This window comes from Calidris pugnax, unplaced genomic scaffold (genome assembly GCF_001431845.1).
Source record: "Calidris pugnax isolate Ruff unplaced genomic scaffold, ASM143184v1 scaffold219, whole genome shotgun sequence".
Taxonomy (NCBI): Eukaryota; Metazoa; Chordata; class Aves; order Charadriiformes; family Scolopacidae; genus Calidris; species Calidris pugnax.
The window spans coordinates 3,981,499-4,003,640 of NW_015094507.1; the positions used below are offsets into that span (position 1 = coordinate 3,981,499).

The window sequence follows — 22,142 nt, forward strand, 5'->3', positions numbered from 1 at the left end:
CCGGGACCCCTCAGCCGCACAGGGCAGGCCACGGGCCGTGCCCGCCCCGGGAGGGCCCGGCAGCGGAGGGGTGGGGAGGAGCGGGGGGAGGAGAGGAGCTGTTCGCTTGGTCTGACAGCTCGCCTGCGCGTTCGGGGGCACCGGCACAGCACCTCACGGACTGCGGAGCCCTTGCGCTCCGAGAGTCACTCTGTTGATGTTTAAATCTCCACGTGCTCCGAAGTATGTGCAACACAGGGTGTAAAACCGCACCCTCCCCAGCCCCTCCATCTGGAGAAGAAGGTGCCAGGATGCCTAAATAGCAGCAAACGGTCTGCAGCAGCTCTGTCCGTCACACGGCCCAGCGCTGCCTCAGGTGAGGTGGCGGGCACTGTGGGATGGGTTCAACACCCAGGGACAGCCTGGGCCTGAGCTCTCCTCCGCCTGCAGCTGCCAGCACCAGCTGAGAGCCTTCCTCTCCTGCCTTTTCGTGCTTTTCCAGTGCTGTATCTGGGGATAGCCTGGGTTTATTGGTGCCAGCAGGGCAGTCCAGGTTCACAGAATCACAGAATACTATGGGGTTGGAAGGGACCTCTGGAGATCATAGAATCATAGAATCATAGAATCATAGAATCATAGAATGGTTACGGTTGGAAGGGACCTCAAAGATTGAGTTCCAACCCCCCTGCCATGGGCAGGGACACCTCCCACTAGAGCAGGTTGCTCAAGGCCACATCCAGCCTGGCCTTGAACCCCTCCAGGGATGGGGCAGCCACAGCTTCTCTGGGCAACCTGGGCCAGGCTCTCACCACCCTCATAGTAAAAAATTTCTTCCTGAGATCTAATCTGAATCTTTTTTCTTCCAATTTAAAACTGTTTCCCCTTGTCCTATCATTACCCTTCCCGGCAAAGAGTCCCTCCCCGGCTCTTCTATAGGCACCCTTCAGGTATTGAAAGGCCCCTGTAAGGTCTCCCCGGAGCCTCCTCTTCTCCAGGCTGAACAATCCCAGCTCCCTCAGCCTGTCTTCATAGGAGAGGTGCTCCATCCCTCTGATCATCTTTGTGCCCTCTGCTGTACCTGTTCCAGCCGGTCCATGTCCTTCCTGTGTTGAGGACTCCAAAGCTGGACACAGTGCTCCAGGTGGGGTCTCACGAGTGCAGAGCAGAGGGGCAGAATCACCTCCCGAGACCTGCTGGCCACACTTCTCCTGATGCAGCCCAGGACACGGTTGGCTCTCTGGGCTGCCAGCACGCACTGCCGGCTCATGTTGAGCTTCTCATCCATAAGCACTCCCAAGTCCTTCTCCTCAGGGCTGCTCTCCAGCCATTCTCCACCCAACCTGTATTTGTGCCTGGGGTTGCCACGTCCCAGGTGCAGGACCCTGCACTTGGCTTGGTTGAACCTCATGCAATTTGCACGGGCCCACCTTTCCAGCCTGTCCAGGTCCCTCTGGATGGCATCCCTTCCCTCCAGCGTGTCAACTGCACCACCAAGCTTGGTGTCATCAGCAAACTTGCTGAGGGTGCACTCTATCTGTCTCCCACAAAGATGTTAAATAGTACTGGTCCCAGTACTGACCCCTGCGGAACACCACTCGTTACTGGCTGCCACCTGGACATTGAGCTGTTGACTGCCACCCTTTGGGTGTGGACATCCAGCCAGCTCCTTATCCACCAAGTGGTCCATCCATCGAATCCATGGGTTTCCAATTTTGTGACCAGGATGTCGTGTGGGACAGTGTCAAATGCTTTGCTTAAGTCCAGGTAGATGATGTCAGTCGCTCTGCCCTTGTCTACCAAGTCTGTGGCAGTATCGTAAAAGGCCACCAAATTTTTCAGGCACGATTTGCCCTTGGTGAAGCCATGTTGGCTGTCTCCAATCACCTCCTTATTTTCCATGTGCCTTAGCAGAGATTTCAGGAGGATCTGCTCCATGATCTTGCCAGGCACAGAGGTGAGACTGACCGGCCTGTAGTTCCCTGGGTCTTCTTTGTTTCCTTTTTTGAATATTGGAGTTATGTTCCCTTTTTTCCAATCAGTGGGAACTTCACCAGACTGCCACGATTTCTCAAATATGATGGAGAGGGGCTTAGCAACTTCATCTGCCAGCTCTTTCAGGACCCGTGGATGGATTTCATCAGGTCCCATGGACTTATGCACCTTCAGGTTCCTTAAGAGGTCATGAACCTCATCTTCTTGTACTGTGAGTGGTTCTTCATTCTCCGAGGCCCTGTACTTGCTCTTCATGGCTTGTTCAGTGTGGCCAGGGCTCCTGCTAGTGAAGACTGAGGCAAAAAACTCATTCAGTAGCTCAGCCTTGTCTGCATCCTGGGTGACCAGGTCTCCTGCTTCCCTCCGGAGGGGACCCACAGCTTCCCTTGTCTTACCCTTATCCCTGATATATCTATAGAAGTTCTTGTTATTTTTCACATCCCTGGCTAGATTTAGTTCTGCCTGGGCTTTCGCTTGCCTGATCTGGTTTCTGGTGACTCTCACAGTTTTTCCATAGTCTACCCAGTCCATCTTTCCCTGCTTCCACCCTCTATAGGCCTCCCTCTTGGTCCTAAGCTTGCCCAGCAGTTCCCTGCTCATCCATGCAGGCCTGCCAGCTACTCTGCCTGACTTCTTCTTTTTTGGGATGCACCTCTCCTGAGCTTGGAGAAGGCAATCCCTAAATACCACCCAGCTCTCCTGGGCCCCTCTCCCCTCTAGCTCTTTTTCCCATGCTACCTTGCCAATCAGATCTCTCAGGAGATCAAAGTCTGCTCTTTTGAAGTCCAGGGTAGCCAGCTTGCTGCACATCCTCCTTACTGCGTTATGAATCTTGAATTCTATCATCTCGTGATCACTGCAGCCGAGGCTGCCCTTGAATTTGACATTCCCAACCAGCCCCTCCTTGTTGGTAAAGACAAGGTCCAGCATTGCTCCTTTCCTTGTTGGTTCTTCAATTATTTGAAAAAGAAAGTTGTCGTCAACGCATTCCAAGAACTTCCTGGATTTCCTGTGCTCCGCTGTGTTGTCCTTCCAACAGATATCAGGGTGGTTGAAGTCCCCCATGAGTACCAGAGTGTGTGAGCACGATGCTGCCCCTATCTGTTTATAGAGGGCCGCATCCTCACTGTCACTTTGATCTGGTGGCCTGTAGCAGACTCCTGCTGTAACATCACCTGCCCCCGTGCTCCCTTTAATCCTCACCCATAAGGTCTCTGTTGTGTCTTCATCCGTCCCTAGTTGGAGCTCCCTACATTCCAGGTGGTCCTTGACATAGAGGGCAACACCCCCTCCTCTTCTGCCCATCCTGTCCTTCCTGAAGAGCCTTCATCCCAACACTCCAGTCATAAGAGCCATCCCACCATGTCTCAGTGATACCAATAAGGTGGTAGCCTTGGAGGCGTGCGCACATCTCTAACTCCTCTTGCTTGTTCCCCATGCTGCGTGCATTTGTGTTTAGGCACTTCAGCTGGGTGCCTAAAGGGGCTGACTTTTTGGCTGAGCTGGTAGGTTGATGGCTCTCCTTGAGTTTTTTTCTGCTTCACCTGTGTTTAACCCCCTACCCCTTCGGACCTAGTTTAAAGCCCTTTCAACAAGTCCTGCCAACTCGCAGGCCAGTATCTTTCTCCCCCTCTGAGACAGGTGTGCTCTGTCTGCTGCTGTCGTATCTGGTACCATGTGAATTTTCCTGAGGTCAAAAAACCCAAAATTTTGTTGGTGGCACCAGTTTCTGAGCCACTTGTTAATCGCGTATGCCTTTCTATTCCTTTCAGTATTCTCGCCTGCAACTAAGGGTAATGCTGAAAAAATTATCTGTGCCCCTGATCCCTCAACCAGTTTCCCCCTGGTCCAACCCCCTGCCAGAGCAGGTCCACCCAGAGCAGGTCTCACAGGAATGTGTCCAGGTGGGGTTTGGATGTCTCCAGAGAAGGAGACTCCACCACCTCCCCGGGCAGCCTCTTCCAGGGCTCTGCCACCCTCAACATAAAGAAGTTCCTCCTCATGTTTAGGTGGGACTTCTTATATGCAAGTTTGTGCCCATTTGCTCTCACCCTATCCCTGGGAATGGGAAGGTGCAGGGAGCCCAGGCAGTGGGGTGACCTGCCCTTACGGCAAGAAGTGAAGATGAGACTCAACTGCTGTTGCTGTCAGAAGGAGAAGAAACCAAAAGCAGAAACCAAAGGCCAGAGCCAGTGCAACATAAGAAGTTCCACCCAGTGGCTTTATGGGGATGTACAGTGTCTGTGGGTGGCAGAGGGACACTTGGAATCCCCAGTGCTGCTGGAGGAGGGAGAAGAGGACAAGGTGGAAGGTCATCATAGCCCTTTGCTATACTGTCCTGAGGGTTGGTGGAGTAACAGGGTCTTACAAAAAGTGACAGCATCCCTTTATTCCCAGCAGCTGCCATGGGAATGTGAGGAGGCACCGCCAGGAAGGACTGCCAGGAGCTGAGGATGGACTCCTGCATTCAGCCTGCAAGATACTGCTAGGTGTAGCTGCCCGTCAGAGCAACGCAAGGGGGACCTGAATTTGAAAGTGTTCGATTTAAATTAGCTTTAAAGGGAAAATCTGCACCCAGGGAGGTGCTGCCCAAGGAGGGAAGAAGACCTCTAGCAACAGTAATGCAGCTGTATTGTAGAGGATAATGCTGAGCAAACAGCGAACCCAGCATTGCTGTCCACAATGAGGACCTGAGAGCCCACTAGGGTCCATGTCCCCCTCCCCAGACACATTCCTCCTCCTGCATTCTTCAATAGACGACACAGGCCTGGAACATTACACCCTATAACCCATATTTTAGACCAACCTGGAGCGTTTCCTTGAAGAGAAGCAAGAAGTTTTGGCATGTTCTCTGGTCTTAACAGCTTCCCCTACACCCTTCACGTAGATTCCTTCAATAAAACCAGCAGTGCTATTGCTAAAGCCAAACCCTGTGGAGTATAAGAAACACCCCCTGCCTGGGGGATGCTTCCACCCCCATCACTGCTTGCAGCATTGCTGGGTTCACCCAGCCCCATTGCAAGGTTCCAATTATGGGAACAGCATCCAGCAGCACGTGCTTTGCCTTGCACAGCTCTTGGTTTCAGTCAAGGGCAGCCAGAAACAGAACTTGAATTTGAATCTGAACTCCCTCTTTTTCAGGTGACCAGATCCTGTTTCTGACGGGGGCAGGCAGCGTTGCATGGAGAGATGCAGAACAGGTTAAAAGCAGCGTTCATTCCCCTGGCCTCCCTGCTTCCATGAGCATTTCTGCAGCAAACCCAAACAACCCCAACTCCTTGTTCCCTTGGCTGAGACCCCTCACTGATCAAACTTTGCTGCTGGGTTGGTGAATGCCACACACAGGCACATCACAAGAGGCTTCCGCCTGTTAGTGGCTTGGGCCGCTAGCTAGAAGCCAACCAGAGTAGAAGGGCTAGGAGAAGAGAGAAAAAGGGAAGCTGCACAAGTTGTTAGAGAAGCTGTTGTCAACGAGCTGCACTAAACTCACTGTGCCTGTGATTTGGTTTCCTGGCTCTTGACTGTGCTCCTATCAGTCAGCTGCACACTGATCCCCATCCGACATCAGGATAGGGGTGGTGGAAGCTCCCACTGAGCGTGGCTCAAGGAAACTTTCAGTTCATGGCAATTGCTGGTCCAGCAAAGGAGACCTTTTGCTCTACCAGACATCTGGGCTCAGCTGAGGGCAGCTGCCAGCCAACGAGCTGAGCAGCTCAGGATGGGGGAAAGGCAGTTCTGTGGTACAGACGCCAAAGTTTGCAACAGGACAATTCCTCAAACAGCAGGAACCCTTTGCTGCTTCCTCCTCATCTTCCAGGCTGGAGAGTGGCACGTGGAAAGCAAAGGTGTCCTGGCTATACCAACAAATTTGAGACATGCCTGCCCTAGCACAATGCTCCCCTTCTGCCCCTTTCCTCTTTATTTTTAGCTCTTCCAGCTGAATGCCAGCATGCATCCTTCTACTGAAAATGCTCAGCCAGAATAAACCCCAATACCCCTTAGGTCCTGTTGCCTGTAATTCAGCAATGGCCCAACAGCCCCAAACAGGAAGACACTTGGCTACAGCCACTGCAAAAAACCCATAGAAGGAAACATGTTCTGTAGCACATCAGCTATACTGTACTTGGTTAACATTTAGCTGGGAGAATTTTTGTACGTCAAAGTGAGGAATAGTCCATGGGAGGCAGGATAGAAATCCCCCTTGGGCAGCAGCTCAAGTGTGCTGTGAAACACACACAAGTTCTTGCCTTTTCTGAGAATTCAGCTTCTCAGCAGTGGGGCTTCCATCACCACTGCTCCCACAGGGTGGATCTGAAGCTCGGCGTAAGGGAACACGCATGGTGGCACCAGGAGAGGCAGTGATTTGGAAAGACTTATCTCAAATATGCATGTCCATTGCTTAAAGGCCAGAAAGAGCAATAACGCCTGCCCGCCAGTGCCGGGGGAAACTGAGTTGAGCGCCAGCGGTCTGACCATCCACACATTCAGAAATGCTCAGCTTCCTTGTTTGGCACAAACATTTAATAACAGAATTCAAAACTCAGTGTGCTCCATTTTAGTCTTATGTGGAAAATTAGTGCAGGTGGTAATCTAACTGTACAACAACATGTTAAAAAAGGTTTATTTTACATTATATACATTAGGGAACATATTTCAAAGCATTACCAATCAAAACAATAATGCAGGCCATAAATCACTTTCAATTTAGTTTGGTTTTAGTGTATATTATAACAATAAAATATAAAGAACATATACAAAAAAAAGGAGTCAAATGTGTGCATTTTGCTAATACTTGGCATTTACATACTCCATTGGAAAATAGCAATCAAAAATACTTCTGATCAAAACTAAGTTCCTGTGATGTGTAGTAACCATTGTATTGTTTGAATGAGGTAGTAACTAAATTATTTTGGCCATGTGTTAACATCCTAAATCAAGAAATGTGAATATGGTTGTAAGGCCAAAAAAAGTCAAAATGGCAACATCTTTTGAGCCATTTCCACAATGTGGAATGTTGCTCCTTTTCATTGTGATATGAAACTATTTAGTAAGACAAACAGTAATATTAATTTTTATCATCGTATACACTAATAATTCAAACACCTATTGCAATGTTACAGCCAGGTACCACTAGTCTGGGGCTGTCACCCATCCAGAAACTATTGTTTTCAAGCATAGAGAAGTAATCATAAGGACAGTTTTAATTAAATATAAAAATACAGGTGTTTAACTGGTTTGTTTCACAAAGAAAACTACCCAAGTAAACTGAAAAAAAGGAACTTTGAAGCCCAAGTCATATCCACAAAGTCACAGCTTACCTTTGTGACTAAATACATCACATCTCAATACATTGTGCAAACATGAACACCAGTGTGTTGCATCAAAATTAAAACAAGATTGTAATCTGATTACAGCCTTGGTTACAATTTCTAAAAGTTAAGATTAATTTGTATTAGTAAATTACATAAAATACAATAGTGTTGTTAAATGTACTATATTTGTTGCTAGCATCCCACTTTATTATAAACACATGAGAAGTCCTTAAAATAGTACCCCAATTTCATTTTTGCATCCTCAGTGACTTCTACATCTGTACAGGTAAGACACTTGTACTTAACAGGAGGGCCGCTATCTACAGAACATCTTTGTAGCTCTTCAGCAAGAAGTTTCACTGAAAAATACTGCATATGTACAAAGATTACATAACAGTAAATTAAGCACGTCTGTGCTATCATGATGCTTGCGTGTCCATACCACAAACAATGCTCTCCTTCCTTTCATGCCACAATAAATTATAAAGTAACTGAAGTCGAGTTACTGCAGCTTTTGTGCAATTCCAGCCAGCCACGAATGCTGCTGCAGCAGGAGCGTTCCCTGGTTGCTGTGAGCTGCTCCCCACATGTTGTTCTCAGTAACTGTTCTCATGTCCTGCCAGGATATATAAATTGCTGTTGGCTGTTGGGTTATCTGTTGGCCTACTCTCCAGCACCACAACCCTGAAATGAAAATAAAAAAGCCACAACATCAAGTCAGCCTTCATTTAAAAACTTCTCTGGGTATAATTGTAAATATTCTTTCCCAGGATCCATCTGACCAGTGGTCGTTTCTCTGGACCTGGGCGCCTCTAGTCCAAAGGCTGCGCAAAGCAAGGCCAACCTCAAAGCTAGCTCAGGGTCCTCGTCCAGGCAAAGTCTTCAACAATCTCCCACAGCCTCTCTGGGCTCCTACTGCAATGTTCAGCCACCCTCCATTTCCCCTCTTTTATCCAGCTGGAATTTCCCTTGATGCAATGTATGCCTATTACCTCTTCTCCTTTCCATGGGGGCTTCTGAAGAGGGTTCATCACTCCCCTACTGCCTGGGCTTTTGCTTCCCCAGAGCTTTGCAAAGCTAACCCATTAATCAGGTTCCCCTTCTGGAAGATGTTCGTCTGCCCTTTGCCATTAGACATGACAGATGACCAAAACAGACTCTTCTGTGAGCACTTCTAGTCTTTCCCTGAGTCCATATAACCTAAATCCACAGAAAATTTTTCCAGCTCTGAAAGTCTGACAGATAAAGAACTGCAGGCTGAGTGAGTTCTCAAGGAAAGGACTGCCATGTGCAGAATCTTCTCTCTTAGTCTTTTCTTGCAACCCACTTTTGGCCAGCACCAGTGACAGGAGACTGGGTTAGCTGGACCTACACAACAACAGCAAAGACCATAAGGGATGTCCTAGATAAGAACATTCTCTTCAAAGGAGAGAAATAAGCAGTCATAATTCTGTTTCACAAACTACTTGAGATTTTTTTATCAGGCTAAAACTGCTAAATGGACCAGGACGTTCACGATTGCATTCTCCTCCACAAACACCCTGAAGTGAAGGCAGATTGTGGGAAATTCAAATCCATCTACTGTGCATTCACCCAAGGAGAGGTTGATTGCTTCAAAACTATCGCTCAGAAAACCTACCCTCTGCTTAATGTGCTCCACAAAGGGGATGGCACTCCCTGCTACGAGACATTCCCTGCCCCACCAGGAGAAAGCAACAAGCAAGCTCTTATCAGACTGATGCTAATTTTTTGGCTTCTCAGAACCCCTGTTCCTAGAAACTGTCCAGGCAATGACATGTGCTATGGGAAAAAGGTTTCACAGTTCAAGCACAAATATGACAGAGCTGCAAGCAAAATGGTATCTGAAGAAATTGTAATTAATGTTTATTGCAGTGCAAAGTCTTTAAACATTTTTTCAGATTTGGGAGACTATTAGTGCAAGCCAGAAATAGATGGAATTGTATATGGGGAAGGGGACGTTATTTCTCCAATTATTTCTCCATTGCATGACTTGCAATGTCATGCTCCATTGTGAAGTCAGACTTGTTTCTAAATTGAGCTGTGCCGACTCTCAACAACTAAGAAAAATGACATAATAAAGCTGAGCCCCATGCATACCTCACTGGAACAGAGAGAATAAACCCCTCAGGTCAGAGATGAGCATTACTTACAACTACCTATTACTAAAAAGCCATCAGGTATTGCACATAAGGCAGAATCGTCAACCCCCAGCCGTGAAAAATTGCTGAGAGGTAGTCGATAAAGCACCATTCACTGCTGTTGATGCCATGGGTAATTACAGGGCTGTGCATCAAGACTGGAGAAGAAGAATAAGAAGAAAGCCCTTGGTTGACATGAAGCTTTTTCGGTAGTTCTAAGATGCCACAAAAGAGGGAGCTTACTGCAAGTGGCATAAGACAGAGGCAATTCTCAAAAGAAAAATTAAAGCCTGTCTTTGTACTTCATATAAATACTTTACTGGTAAAAGAGTCACATCAGCATGTGCTCCTCAGAAAACAAAACATCTGGCTGTTACAGAAGAACAAAGTTCGACAGCAGGGTAGAGAAAGTTGAGGAAGTCAGTGACGCTTCTAAACCAGCAGTTACTGACTTGGCAAGCTGCTTCCGATGGGTCAGATGGACACAGTGTCAGTGTCATGCAAAGCAGATAAATTGGGAATTATCAAGAGCTCTTACAAGACTTGAGCTGTCATGTTGGGAGGAAAACTGGTAGAGTCCCTTTCTAGGGGTGAAAGTGAGATATTTAAATGTTTAAGTATTTTTTGCATTTGTTTCAAGAAGTAGATCTTGATGAGCTACTGCAGCAGAGCATCTTAAAATAAAGTTTTCACCAAGTTAAAGAAAAGAATTACAGCAAAAAAAGCAAGCCACTCCTGGAGATTGTGACTGCAGCCAAATAAGACCCTGCTAGCATAGCTGAGCACTTCTGGAAGCCCACAAACATATTTAGAATAACTTCTATTTTATTCTTATTTTAAGAAAGAGAAGTAAATTTGAAGGGCTGAAAGGTACACATGTACACAACGAAATGAGTAAGATGACTAGAAATGGAATCACAAGAAACAAGAACTTTTACAAAGTAGGAAGAACACAGATCATATTCTTCTATTTGAGCACACCATGTTCACTTCTCTACATACCTGTCAGATCCCAGAAGCCTGAATATCCTCGTATTATCAGAAATTTCTTGTGTGATCTAGACAATAAAAATAAGCATTTACGTGTTAAGTGCACAAATGATTTTGTTTTTAGAATCAACCTAGAGAAAAGAATTGACTATGACTGATATTAACAATATACTGCTGATTTAAATTAGGTTGAAAATTTAATGCAGCTGTCACTTTTAAATGAGATCTAAGTTTTCTGTAATTCCTGCCACATTTTGTGAATTCCTCTGGTAGCAACTGCAAGCACAACAGCAGGGCTCAGCACTACACAGCATCCAAGGTACTGGTGCAATTCTCTTTACAGCCATGACTGAAACAGGAAGCTGTAAGGGTACAGTTTGTGTCACTCTCGAGTAAATATCCAAAATGGTAAGTCAGGTAAATCACACATAAAATGCATTTTGTTGAAATTTTGCATCATAGTAATGATACATAAGTTCGTATTCTGAAAACCTTAACAAAGAAACACAATCCAATTTTTGGTACTTATGCCTGTTGTGAAAAAGTAACATCGTATTTTGGCATTTCAGACAAACACAATAGACAGCTGTTTATTGGAAGTGAATTGTACTTACGTGATACATCTTTACGATCACATAAGCACCAAGTCACCAAAGACATCATGTTAATCAATAAAGCTAACCAAAGCCCACTCCATACTCCAAAGGATTTTAAGTCACACTGTGAACAGGCAGATCTGTTTACAAAGCTCCTTTTCTACACAGCCACATGTCACATTCTTGAGGAAACAAGAGATTCTTCTGTCCTTCCCAGATCCTAGTAGTCTTAGCTGACTTAGTGAATTAATTCACTTCTGGCACAGAGAACTTGCAAGAGAATTTTAATTTACAACAACAAAGTTCCTCACTTTGTTAAGAAAATTACTCCCTGGTTGTTCTGGAGCTGAAGCTGCACAATCTTGGCCCAAATTTTGAGTGTCTTGTCTCAGAATTCACACAGTTCTGTTTCATTTTTCCCCGCTCAATCAGACTTCTGTGGAAGGCAAGCAGCTCAAATCATCCCCAATAGGACAAACTGATAATAGATTAGGGAATCTGAACTAATAATATCTTCAAACACAAATGTGCTGCAAAGTCAGGTTGGTCAGGTTTTTGTCCCATGTATGCTTCCTACATAGTACATAGTATAAAATTGCCCAAAAGTAATGAATATGGTCAAGATCTGGGCCTGGTAATGCAGGCTTTTCATATTACAGATGAAAATGAGTTTATTTGCATTTTTTTTAATTAATAGCTGTAAGCTAGTAGGACAGCCAGGAGAGATAAGGAATTTAAGAATGCCTGAGAGCTTAGCCTAGATCTGTTCCACAGAGAAAAAGTTTTGGGTGGCTTGCTTTCTGAACAGCAGTTCAGTTCTGCCTTCTGCTCTTTATTTAGGTGCTGGCTTTGGCTTGACAATAAAAAAGCAAGAAGAGAGTGTTCCTCATGGTTTTCGTAAACAAAACAGAGCATCCACTTGCACAGCAGCACTCTGGAGCACATCTTGGAACAACTGGACCAGAGATACTGAGTGCCAACAGGTGGAGTAATCCACAGAGCCCTGCAGAATGCTGCTGGGCTTTGTGCAAAGAAATGTAGTTGTGTAATAATGTGGAATATCTAAGTTTGGCATGGTGTGACTATGTGTACCTAAAAATACAATTAGTCATAATGAGCTCAATTTCTCAGCCAATGCAATATTGATGAAACAACTGGTGAAGTCTTTAAAATTCTTTAATAACCAAATTAAAAGACTCATTGAAATCCTATAAAACACAGCATTTCCACTAACACATAGATGCACAAGGTTCACAGTAAGAAAAAAAAAAAAAAAGAGTTGGGAAGATACTTATAATGGTTAACTATGTCTAAAACTCACATCAAACTGGCCAAAAAAAGGAGCTACGCAGATTTCTTAGAAAAAAGTATTTCAGTCGATCTGACATTTTTCTGCTGAGAATGGAAAATGCTTCCTGTAAAAGCTGGGCACTAAAATCTTTGAAGTACTTGTAAGCCAAGGGAACATGGAAGAGACTAAACCAATGGGCAACTCATTTGACACTGACAAAAAGCTGAAGCTCAGCAGGGCAGCGTGCAAACAGTGGCAAAGCCCAAAGCGTGTGAGCGGCTAAAGGGACTTACACTGGTCTTCAAGGCAATTTAAGGTGAAGATTAATGTTATAAAAAATTAGGCTTTCTATGGCATCACGGCACAGTCTCTTGTGGAGGACTTGACAGGGACTCTTGTATAGCTTCACTAATTAGTTTGTAGCTTATTAAACACACTTAGAATGAGAATCCAGTGTCCAGGTCTAACCTAGGAAGTTAATGAAATTTTTTAACTCCTTTTCAGACTACACATTATGCATTTATCCTCTACTTGGCTTATATCAGAAGCTAGAATTCATAGTAAAATGCAGTACTCACCTCATTTGATCTAAAACTCCTTCCTTGCATGCCATGCTTCCAGAATGCTAACACGCTGTCTTGTAGACAGACTGGTAACAAAGAACACTGGAATCAGTTTTGAGGCATAATGTCAACTCATATGCTTTTGGCCTTAAAAGCACAACTGCAATTTTGAAATTTGTGCATGTGTGTTTTACTCTGTCACATTCACCCAGCCAGACTGCAAAATGTCTCACCAGAATCTCTGAACCTGCCTCAAAAGTATCCACATAGGTTTATTTATTTGGTTTTTGTTGTTTAATGAACAGGGTTTAAAAACATTCCCATCCACCAAGAAAAAGCTCTAAAACTTTCCTTCTGTCTAGTCCTAAACATGTCCTTTTCTTTGAATGGGAACCCCCTCCTCTTTCTAATACTAGCAGAAAATATATACTGAATTTTTAGCAGAAAAGTCTTCTGTGGGGAGCCTGTTCCAGTGAGTGAGCACCCTCTCAGTGAAAAACCTTTTCCTAATGTCCAATCTGAACTTCCCCTGATGCAGGGTCACTCCATCTCCTTGGGTCCGATCACTGGTCACCAGAGATAGGAGATCATCACCTCTGCCTCTCCTCCCTCCCTTGAGGAAGGTGTAGACTGCGATGAGGGCACCCCTCAGCCTTCTCTTCTCCAGGCTGAACAAACCAGGTGACCTCAGCTTCTCCTTGTAAGCTTTGCCTTTGAGACAAGGTCACCCTCCTCTGGAACGTTCTAATATTTTGATGTCCTTATACTGAGGCGCCCAAACTGCACACACTACTGGAGGTGGAGCCACAGCACTGCGGTGTTGAGTGGGACAATCAATCACCTCCCTTGATCAGCAAAGCTGTGCTTGATGCACCCCAGGGCATCCCCACGGTTGGCCCTTTTGGCTGCCAGGGCACGCTGTTGACTCATATTCAACTTACCATCAACCCAAACCCCCACATGTCTTTCTACAGAGCTGCTCTCCAGCCTCTTGTCCCCCAATTTATATGTATAACCAGGACTACCTCATCCCAGGTGCAGAATCCAGCACCTGCTCTTGTCAAATGGCATATGGTTGGTGATTTCCCACTATCTATCCAGATATTCAATATTAATAATGAAATCCAGCTTACCTATTGATTCAATCTGAAAGTCAAACGTGAGCTCCGATGACAGTTTGCGGCTGGATTTTAACCTGCCTTGCAGATTCACTATTTTTATGCAGCCTAGACAATAAATAGGGTATGTCAACCAAGAATAAATGTTCAATATGTGCCCTAATTTGAAGACAGACAGTATGCATGTACATGCATAAGTATTTATTTGATACTAAAACTTACAATCCAAACACACCAAAATGGTATCTCTCTCCAGCTGTGTTACATGTACAACGCTTGTCTCTGTAGTGTCTATAAAAAAACGAAAGTGTTACTTCATAGCATAAATTACCATAAAATTTGAAATAAATTCTAGATACTGAGACAATTTATGGGGTGTGTTTTTATCTACTTAAAATAATCATCTTACCAGTGACATTTCTCTTCCCTTAGAGAGGGCATGTCCACTTATCCAAAATGTTGACTGTGACAGGAAAACTGAAACTGTAATATTAAAGTATGGACTTAATCCAGCCTTTTCTGAGTCATGTCACAAAAGCAAACTCACGTGTACATTGTTCTCCCCTTTTTTCTCTGTTAGTGTAATTTAATATTGCTGTTACAAAAAAAGGCAGCTATATGAGACTGCCCACACTGAACCTGAATGCTGTTTCATTTGATTTTTCTTATGCCTTTTTTTCTAAATCTTGCCATGGACTTTTGTTAGTACTTAATTCTTCCTGCTATTTTCAGACTTTCCATCCCCAGATGTTCCAAAAATAGGGGATTACTTCCTTCTCTGAACTCTTAAAAGAGGGTTACATTTCTCTCTGTGTGTTACAGCTGCAGAAGTCTCCATCACAGCAAACAGGAGGATCTGACCCACAAGTGGACACGTCAACTCAAAAGAGAAGTGTAGTTCTGGTCCATTTGTTTGTTAACATCCAAATTACACAAAAAGCAGCTCTTACTAATTCAGCATTACTGCCAGTGATTCTGTAGGCATTTTTTCACACAGAAAAGAAAAACTCGTTAAATTGTTAGAGATGAGAAATCAGAGCATGTTATCTAAAAAACAAAAGCAGCTTTCAGTTAAATAATAAAATCCGTGGTCCCACTGAGAAGCAAAAGAACTCTTCAAGGCTGATGGCACAAATCACAGAATCGTCATGGTTGGAAAGGACCTCTGAGATCCCCGAGTCCAACCATACACACACAAAAAACCCCAAGCCCCTACAATCTCAGGCACGAGAGCATGCCCTGAGGTGCCATGTATACACGTTTCTTAAATACCTCCAGGGATGGTGACTCCACCACCTCCCTGGGCAGGCTGTTCAGTGCCTGACCACTCTCTCAGGAAAGTAATTCTTCCTAAGATCTAATCTAAACCTCCTCTGCCCCAACTTCAGACCATTTCCTCTGGTCCTGTCATTATTCCCTTGGGAGAAGAGGCCAACCCCCACCTCTCTACACCCTCCTTTCAGGGAGCTGTAGAGGGCAATGAGGTCTCAGCTCAGCTCCCTCTTCTCCAAACTAAACATGCCCAAGGCCTTACCAAAGTCCAGGTAGACAACGTCTACAGCCTTCCCCCCATCCAGAAGGCGGGTCATATGGTCATAGAAAGAGATCAGGTTGGTTAAGCAGGACCTCCCTTTCCTAGACCCCTGATCCCTTGGCTGCCCTGCACTTGCCGTGAGAGCTCACTCAAGATGATCCTCTCCATGATCTTTCCCGGTACCGAGGTCAGGCTGTCAGGCCTGTATTTTCCCAGATCCTCCTTCCGGCTCTTCCTGTAGATGGGTGTCCCATTAGCCACCCTCTAGTCATCTGGTACCAATCCTGTTGACTAGGATTGTTGACAGATGATGGAGAGAGGCTTGGTGAGCTCCTTGAGCCAGTCCCTCCATTTCTCTTTTGCTGTTTATCTTGGAAGGTATACATTTATGATCTTATCCAGTTTCTAATGTATGTTCTTAACCAAAAGTTGATATAGCCATGATGCAAGCATGCAACAGAAGGACTGGGGGATACACATCTCGGCAACCACATTATGCAATGTGGAAACATGCACTGCACTGGCTGAAGCTAACAGGAGAAGGATGGCAAAGGGAAAACCCCCCTGCAGCAAGTCTCTGCCAGCTAACTTTTAAAAAACGTCTTTATCAGACATTTACAAAAAAAGTCCGATATCAAATAATGAAAACTACCATTTGATGGAAGCTATTTGTGACCATATGGTACACACTTTCCTCATTTAAAAACACTGAAAATATCTGTTTCATAGCATTATCACTCTCCTGCCAGCAGGGGACAGGAATTAACCGATGCAACATGAGGGTTTAAATTAGAGTCAAACAAAAAGGAGAAAACAGCAACATAGACAAAACATGAAAATACACAAATGATTCAAGGAAGCTAAAGTACTGTTTTTGGAAGACACAATGTTAAATTTTCCACATAAAAAAAAAAAGAACCAGAAAAGGATTACTGTGCTCGTATTGACACACTGATGCAGACAATACAGAGAGAAAAATGACAACAGGACATTATGGGTCAAAGAATTTATCTTCAGCATGCTACTTTTATGGACTCTACTTAAGTCACACAGATACATTAACTGGCCATCCACTAATCACTGTGTCTATTTTAACTATGTTTTAAACTGTGTCAAAATCGGTCGCACCTTTTAGTGGCAAGAAAGTCAGCAGGGATCTTCCTAGCGGAAACCGCACTCCTTAGTGAATTCCACAGTACTCAGCCGACTGGTACACACGTACGTGCCAGCACAGGGCTGTGTATAAATTCATCATGGATCACAAGGACTCCATGCCTAGTAACAGCAAAGCTATTTACTACTTCTAAACCTGCAAGCCTATGACTGCTGTCAGCTCAGTACTGTATCTAGGTTTTGGGGGGAAACTTGCAAGGAAGTAATTCTTAGCACACTTCCTTCTTAAGATAATTTCTATTGTTGCTCGAATGGTGGCCTCCTCACTCACAGCACCCAGACCAGTGATGGACAGGTACTTGTTTTCCTGCTACCAGTGGTCCTAATCCCTTTTGCTTTCCATAAACATCAGAATAATAGAAGTGGTGCTAGGGCAGAGCACAGAACAGCAACAGTGGGTAGTAGTCAAGTACAGCCTGATTTATGGAAATGCAAGAAACCAGAACTCCATCCTCTGCTATACTCAAAATCTCATGAAATCAAATCAATTCAACAAGTAGAAATGTCAAAAAAAAAAAAGTGCATGTGCAAGCAGGTACAACCAGACACCCCCTTAAACAGAGAACTTATAATGATCACTTAGCCTTAATGATTTAACCGTTAGCTTCCACAGAGGAAACTACCTTTCTAGTCCTTCATCTATAAAAGAACAGCAAAGAACATTTCTGAATGCAATTACAAGAGCACACAAACCTGTTTCCGTAAACCATGAAGAGGTAGAATTTGGGTTGACAGTCTCAAACTTCACCACCTGGTTGAAGTCTCTTCCTCTACTGACACCGACACAAACTAAAGGGAATTCCTGCTCAGGGACTACCAGCATTTCAAACAATCTCAGTGGACAAGGTACAGGAAAATCTATGTGCTAGATTAAGAAACAAAACCAGATATTAGAAGGGAAACAAGTTTAGTCTGAGTTACTATTAGCTCTTTAAACTGTACGGTAAATTTTATGCCATGTATTTTGTAACATTAAATATACTTTTTCAGGTAACAGTAATTTATAGATACAAAACCCCCGAGTTTAAAGAGTCTTCATGACGATTCAGTTAAATAAGACAGGATGTCTTTCATCACGTGTGTCCTGTGCAGCTGCCCACAGATGACAAGAGTGCTATAGCCATCACTGCCCTCCCCAGCTATGGAGTCTCTAAGCCTTGTTTCCCACACTGATCAAGTTATAGCAGCTGTCTCTCTACAAACATGAGTGCACCCTGGCTCTACCTCTTCAGGTAGTGTCAGATGGGGTGATAACAAGCCTGGGCACCTCCAGTGTCACAGGGCATAGAATGAGTGGTCACCTTCTCCCTGCAAGCCTGCTGTTAACCCATGTTAACACTCCTCTCCATCGTGTCTGTCAGCCAGAGTTTTTTTACTGTGCAACTAAAAGACAGTGTTCATAGAGAGAAAGGCTTTGCTTTTTAACTGAAGTGCACCACGAAAACAAGAACATTCCTGTAAATATTTTAGGCCAGTTAATACATATTACACATTTAAATAACTACTTTCAGTGTAATTTAAGAGAAACCAAGAGAAAAGCCTAGTAACTCAAGAAACGGCTAATACTTATTCTTAACAAGTCATTACAAGATAAATAGAACTGAACATAGGAGTATTCCACCTTATCGTAATATTACCTTGATTAACATAAATTTTTGCATTGGTTCAACCCATTCTAACAAAACAATGCTAGACTGTAGTGCTCCACAAAGATACTTGTGGCCTGTGTAGGGATTCCTCACTGCCAAAAAAGGAGAGGTAGAGTACATTAGTGTACTAAGCAAATACAAAATTATAAACAATTTCCAACTAAATAACAGTCCATACACTTTTGGAAAATACCCATCACCACCACTCTAATCTTTTATACAAGGAAGCTGCTGTAAAGTCAACATTCACACTATGAAAATGGTGACAGTGAGCACACTGGAGCTTCTACCAGGCATGAACAGGTAGTAGCTGGTGCCAAATAAGCCATAATAAACATGACTCTCCCAAGGCCCTGTGGTACATTTCACCTCTCCAAGCTCAAAATGAAGTTAAATGTTTGAGGTTTTTTTTTTAAACTGGTAGGTAGGATTTACGATTTTAGATAGTCTTAGAAAAAAATAATTGACTGCATACACATTTGAAGTATCTTGCTTTACCATGTTAGTTTGTCTAAGCTTTGATGACATTTGCCAGATCATTATAAGAAGCTATTAAAGAATGGCTTTTTCTGTGACACATAGTCAGTTTTCAGCAAGCACTGAATAATCTATGTCACTTGAGAACTACTAGGCTGCCTTCCAAGCACTGTCACAGTGACTCTGAAATCCAGGAGCTCTGTATTTCTTATGAACACTTCTAGATCAGCAGGAATTTCATGGGTTTTTTTAAGTGCCATCATCTATTTCTACTCAACTGCTCTTCTTCTATTGTTTGTCAGAACTCAATTAAAAATTGGAAGAGAACAATAAAGTTGCAAAATTGAGCACTGTGAAATCTGAAGTTTCCCAACTTTAATTCTATAGCATTGACATAATTTCACTCCTTAAGCACTATTCAGCAAGTGTTATTTGGCACTTTGCACAATTACATAAAGTGACAGTGAGTCATCAGGAAATTAACAACACAGTTCAGATAATGAGCTTCTACAATCCAGTACTATATACATAAGTGAAATACGCTCATGCTACCTTACTGCCAAGGAAACCCGCTAGCACCTTAAACATCAAAGCTTAATTTCATTAAGCCAGGTTCTCACTCAACATCAGTCAACTAACAGCAAGCTGCAGCAAATAACGCTTGGCTGAACACAGCAGCAGAAACCAAAAAATATGCAATTACCAACACCTTTAAGACAGAGAAACAAGACCAGAAATTCTTTTTCTGCCTCCTGTGGCACTGCTGCTTCCCTCAGGCCAAAGGGATACTTTTGCTGCCAGCAGGAATGCAGGCTCAGACTGCAAGCAGTAAGTAGGGCAGAAGAGGGGAATCTGTCATCTCTCCCCTTGGACCTGCCTTTTGCAGCTGCCCTTGTTGCCGTCAGACATGATCACTTATGCCTACCGTGCAAGGAGGACAGCACACAGTACCTATCATTAACACCCTACCATACCCTAGAGCATTTGTACATCCCAGAAAAAGTCAAGTTTTAACAGGTGAGCTGGACAACACAGTGATAACAAACATCAGATGTTCTAGCAGTATCTGGGAGATTTTTGTCAGGATCAGTGACAGATGCTTGCTTAGCGACGAGTCTCTGAAAATGTCCTGTACAATACAACTCCTCACACCAAAAATTTGATCATGGGACACCAGGTGATGAATTTTGAGGGACAAGAACTTGACCCTGAAAGATCATCCATAGTTACTCTTTGGGGTTTTTTTTGTTTGGTTTGGGTCGGTTTGTTCTTTTTTTTTTTTTTGAAACAAACAAACATCTGCCCCCATGTTTTAAAACATGTCTTAACACAGTGCAACTCTGACACTCCAGTACTGGCAAATCTGAACAAACTGTAACTTCAGAGACAACACTATCCTCAAAGAACTGAAAATACTTGTTGCTTTTTGTCATCCAATATTGATGACCAATATTGATAACTGGAACTTGTGCTAGGCAGTCAGGCTACTCAAGCCTGATGATTACTGCTTTATGTCACTCCATCCATGCAGGTTAGGTTCCTCCTGAGGGTTGGTTTAAATTTGACATGCATTCTGCTTCTCTGAATTTCTTGAGAATGGTCTTTAAATATAAAGAGCAAAATGGGAAAGTGTTCATTTCTTAAATGCAACCTGAACGAGGTCACTATCTGCAAAACATAGTTTCATAATAGTGACAAAAGACTCTTCTCCCTTCACCTCCTAAACCTGACTCAGTCATCTTAATACCAGCACCATTTGTACTGCTTTTTGGCATTTATTCTGCAGATCTTTACTTACCAACACAACACTTCTGACACCATTTAGTGTCAGGAATTTTTGTAGACACTGCAAACTTCCTAGAAGATATAAATACAGAATTATTGATCAACTAAAACAACTTAATAAATTTGCTTTTTAGGGAGCTGTTGGTGCGAAAGTTATATTTGCCCCACAGAAAAACTAAAAATATATTTATTTGTATATTTCTTCTCAAAATGATATGCCTGGAACATACGTGGTGATCCCTCTGTTAGCGCTGAGATGCTGCTCAGTTACGCAGCATTACGAATGCAGTCAAAAGGCAGGAATGGAGAGGAATCGGTACCCCGGTACCTTCAAGTGTCATTTACGACTATATCTTGTTATTTAATAATATGTATTTATACACATGCCTGGATCGTCCCACTATCACTTGTCTTTGTAATGCTGTAACTTACTGCATCTTGCACTGGATACTGCGCAGACAACATAAACCCCACTCTTGTCCTAAAGACATTATCATTCAAAGACAAGACACACGTCCCCAGGGGGCGTGGGAAATGAGGCTGCACTGGACAGCTTGCTGGGCTATGGTCCTTGCAAGCCAACAGCTTAAATTTTGCAGAACTTTTCATAGGCAGTACAGCCTGCACTTCAAGAGGAGGCCTGAATGAGATCTGGAAGGTAGCTTTGCAAGATCTTTTCTCACATGCAGGGGACACTCCCTGAGAAATCATGTAAAAAACCACTTGAAATTTATCAGGTAAGCCAGGGAAGATGTAGTGGGAATTGGTGTTTCTATACAGACTAGAAGGCAACAGACAGTATGGAGATTGGCCACAGCAGTCTTAACAGTAAAAATAACTGATTTGATGCTGTGGAAAAGGTGAGAATAAATGGAGTGACACATAGATGCTGCAGTCAAAGCTATGAATTGGGAAAATACTTGCAGAACATTTCAAATTAAGCAGTCCAGAATTGACTGAAAATGTAGCGGGACTGAGCAACATCAAAAATTGAGTACTGGCCACAAACTTTGGTTGGAAGAAGTCAGGAAGATTTGAAAGCAACTGCTCAAGGACACTCAAGAGAAAGAAGCTGGAAAGGAGACTTACCACAGAAATATTTTCTGCTACTGAATGTTTGCCTACCAAGTATAAACTGAGCTTAGACCATTTTGCAGATGAATATACGAACGTCACAAATTACTTTGAATTCTGTTTTGCTTTGTATTTTCTCTGCTGAAAACTTTGCTTTTAACATGTCTACATTTTTCACATAGCACTCATCATCACAGAACCCACAAACTTGCTGAAGAAAACACTTTATGGTCTGGTAGGAAAAAAATATGCTTTTCTATATACTTCTACTAGGTACTACTTCTGCCTAGCTAAATGTTACTGCCCTGACGCTTTACAACAAGGGATAAAACAGCAAAATGGATTATCTAAATGAATCTCTCCTGCCTTTGAATGACTGGCTTGGCATTCGAACATTCAGGTTGTGCTGCATTTTTCTTGGGAAGTGACATGACTGGGTAAGAAATTTTC

At 43.6% G+C, this 22,142-nt stretch overlaps 1 protein-coding gene and 1 long non-coding RNA gene across 7 annotated transcripts in view; one reads left to right on the top strand and one right to left on the bottom strand.

The window, feature by feature from the left end:
* The first annotated feature begins 121 nt into the window (after positions 1–121).
* Positions 122–4,899, top strand: LOC106901671. The gene is made up of 2 exons (XR_001414351.1): positions 122–355; positions 4,372–4,899. It is a non-coding gene; the product is annotated as an uncharacterized LOC106901671 (long non-coding RNA).
* A 1,566-nt stretch (positions 4,900–6,465) lies between these two features.
* Positions 6,466–22,142, bottom strand: part of MAP4K3 (mitogen-activated protein kinase kinase kinase kinase 3) — an 83,974-nt gene continuing 68,297 nt past the window's right edge. For 5 of the 6 annotated variants that reach the window (XM_014964555.1, XM_014964554.1, XM_014964557.1 and 2 more), the window contains 8 exons: positions 20,632–20,690; positions 18,345–18,448; positions 17,401–17,572; positions 14,223–14,291; positions 14,016–14,108; positions 12,898–12,968; positions 10,445–10,500; positions 6,466–7,967 (listed from right to left, as the gene is read on the bottom strand). In XM_014964555.1, the coding sequence (XP_014820041.1) occupies positions 7,880–7,967; positions 10,445–10,500; positions 12,898–12,968; positions 14,016–14,108; positions 14,223–14,291; positions 17,401–17,572; positions 18,345–18,448; positions 20,632–20,690 (712 nt within the window). In that variant the 3' untranslated portion in view covers positions 6,466–7,879. Of the gene's footprint in view, positions 7,968–10,444; positions 10,501–12,612; positions 12,788–12,897; positions 12,969–14,015; positions 14,109–14,222; positions 14,292–17,400; positions 17,573–18,344; positions 18,449–20,631; positions 20,691–22,142 lie in introns of all 6 variants that reach the window. The other variant, XR_001414350.1, reaches the window with a different exon arrangement.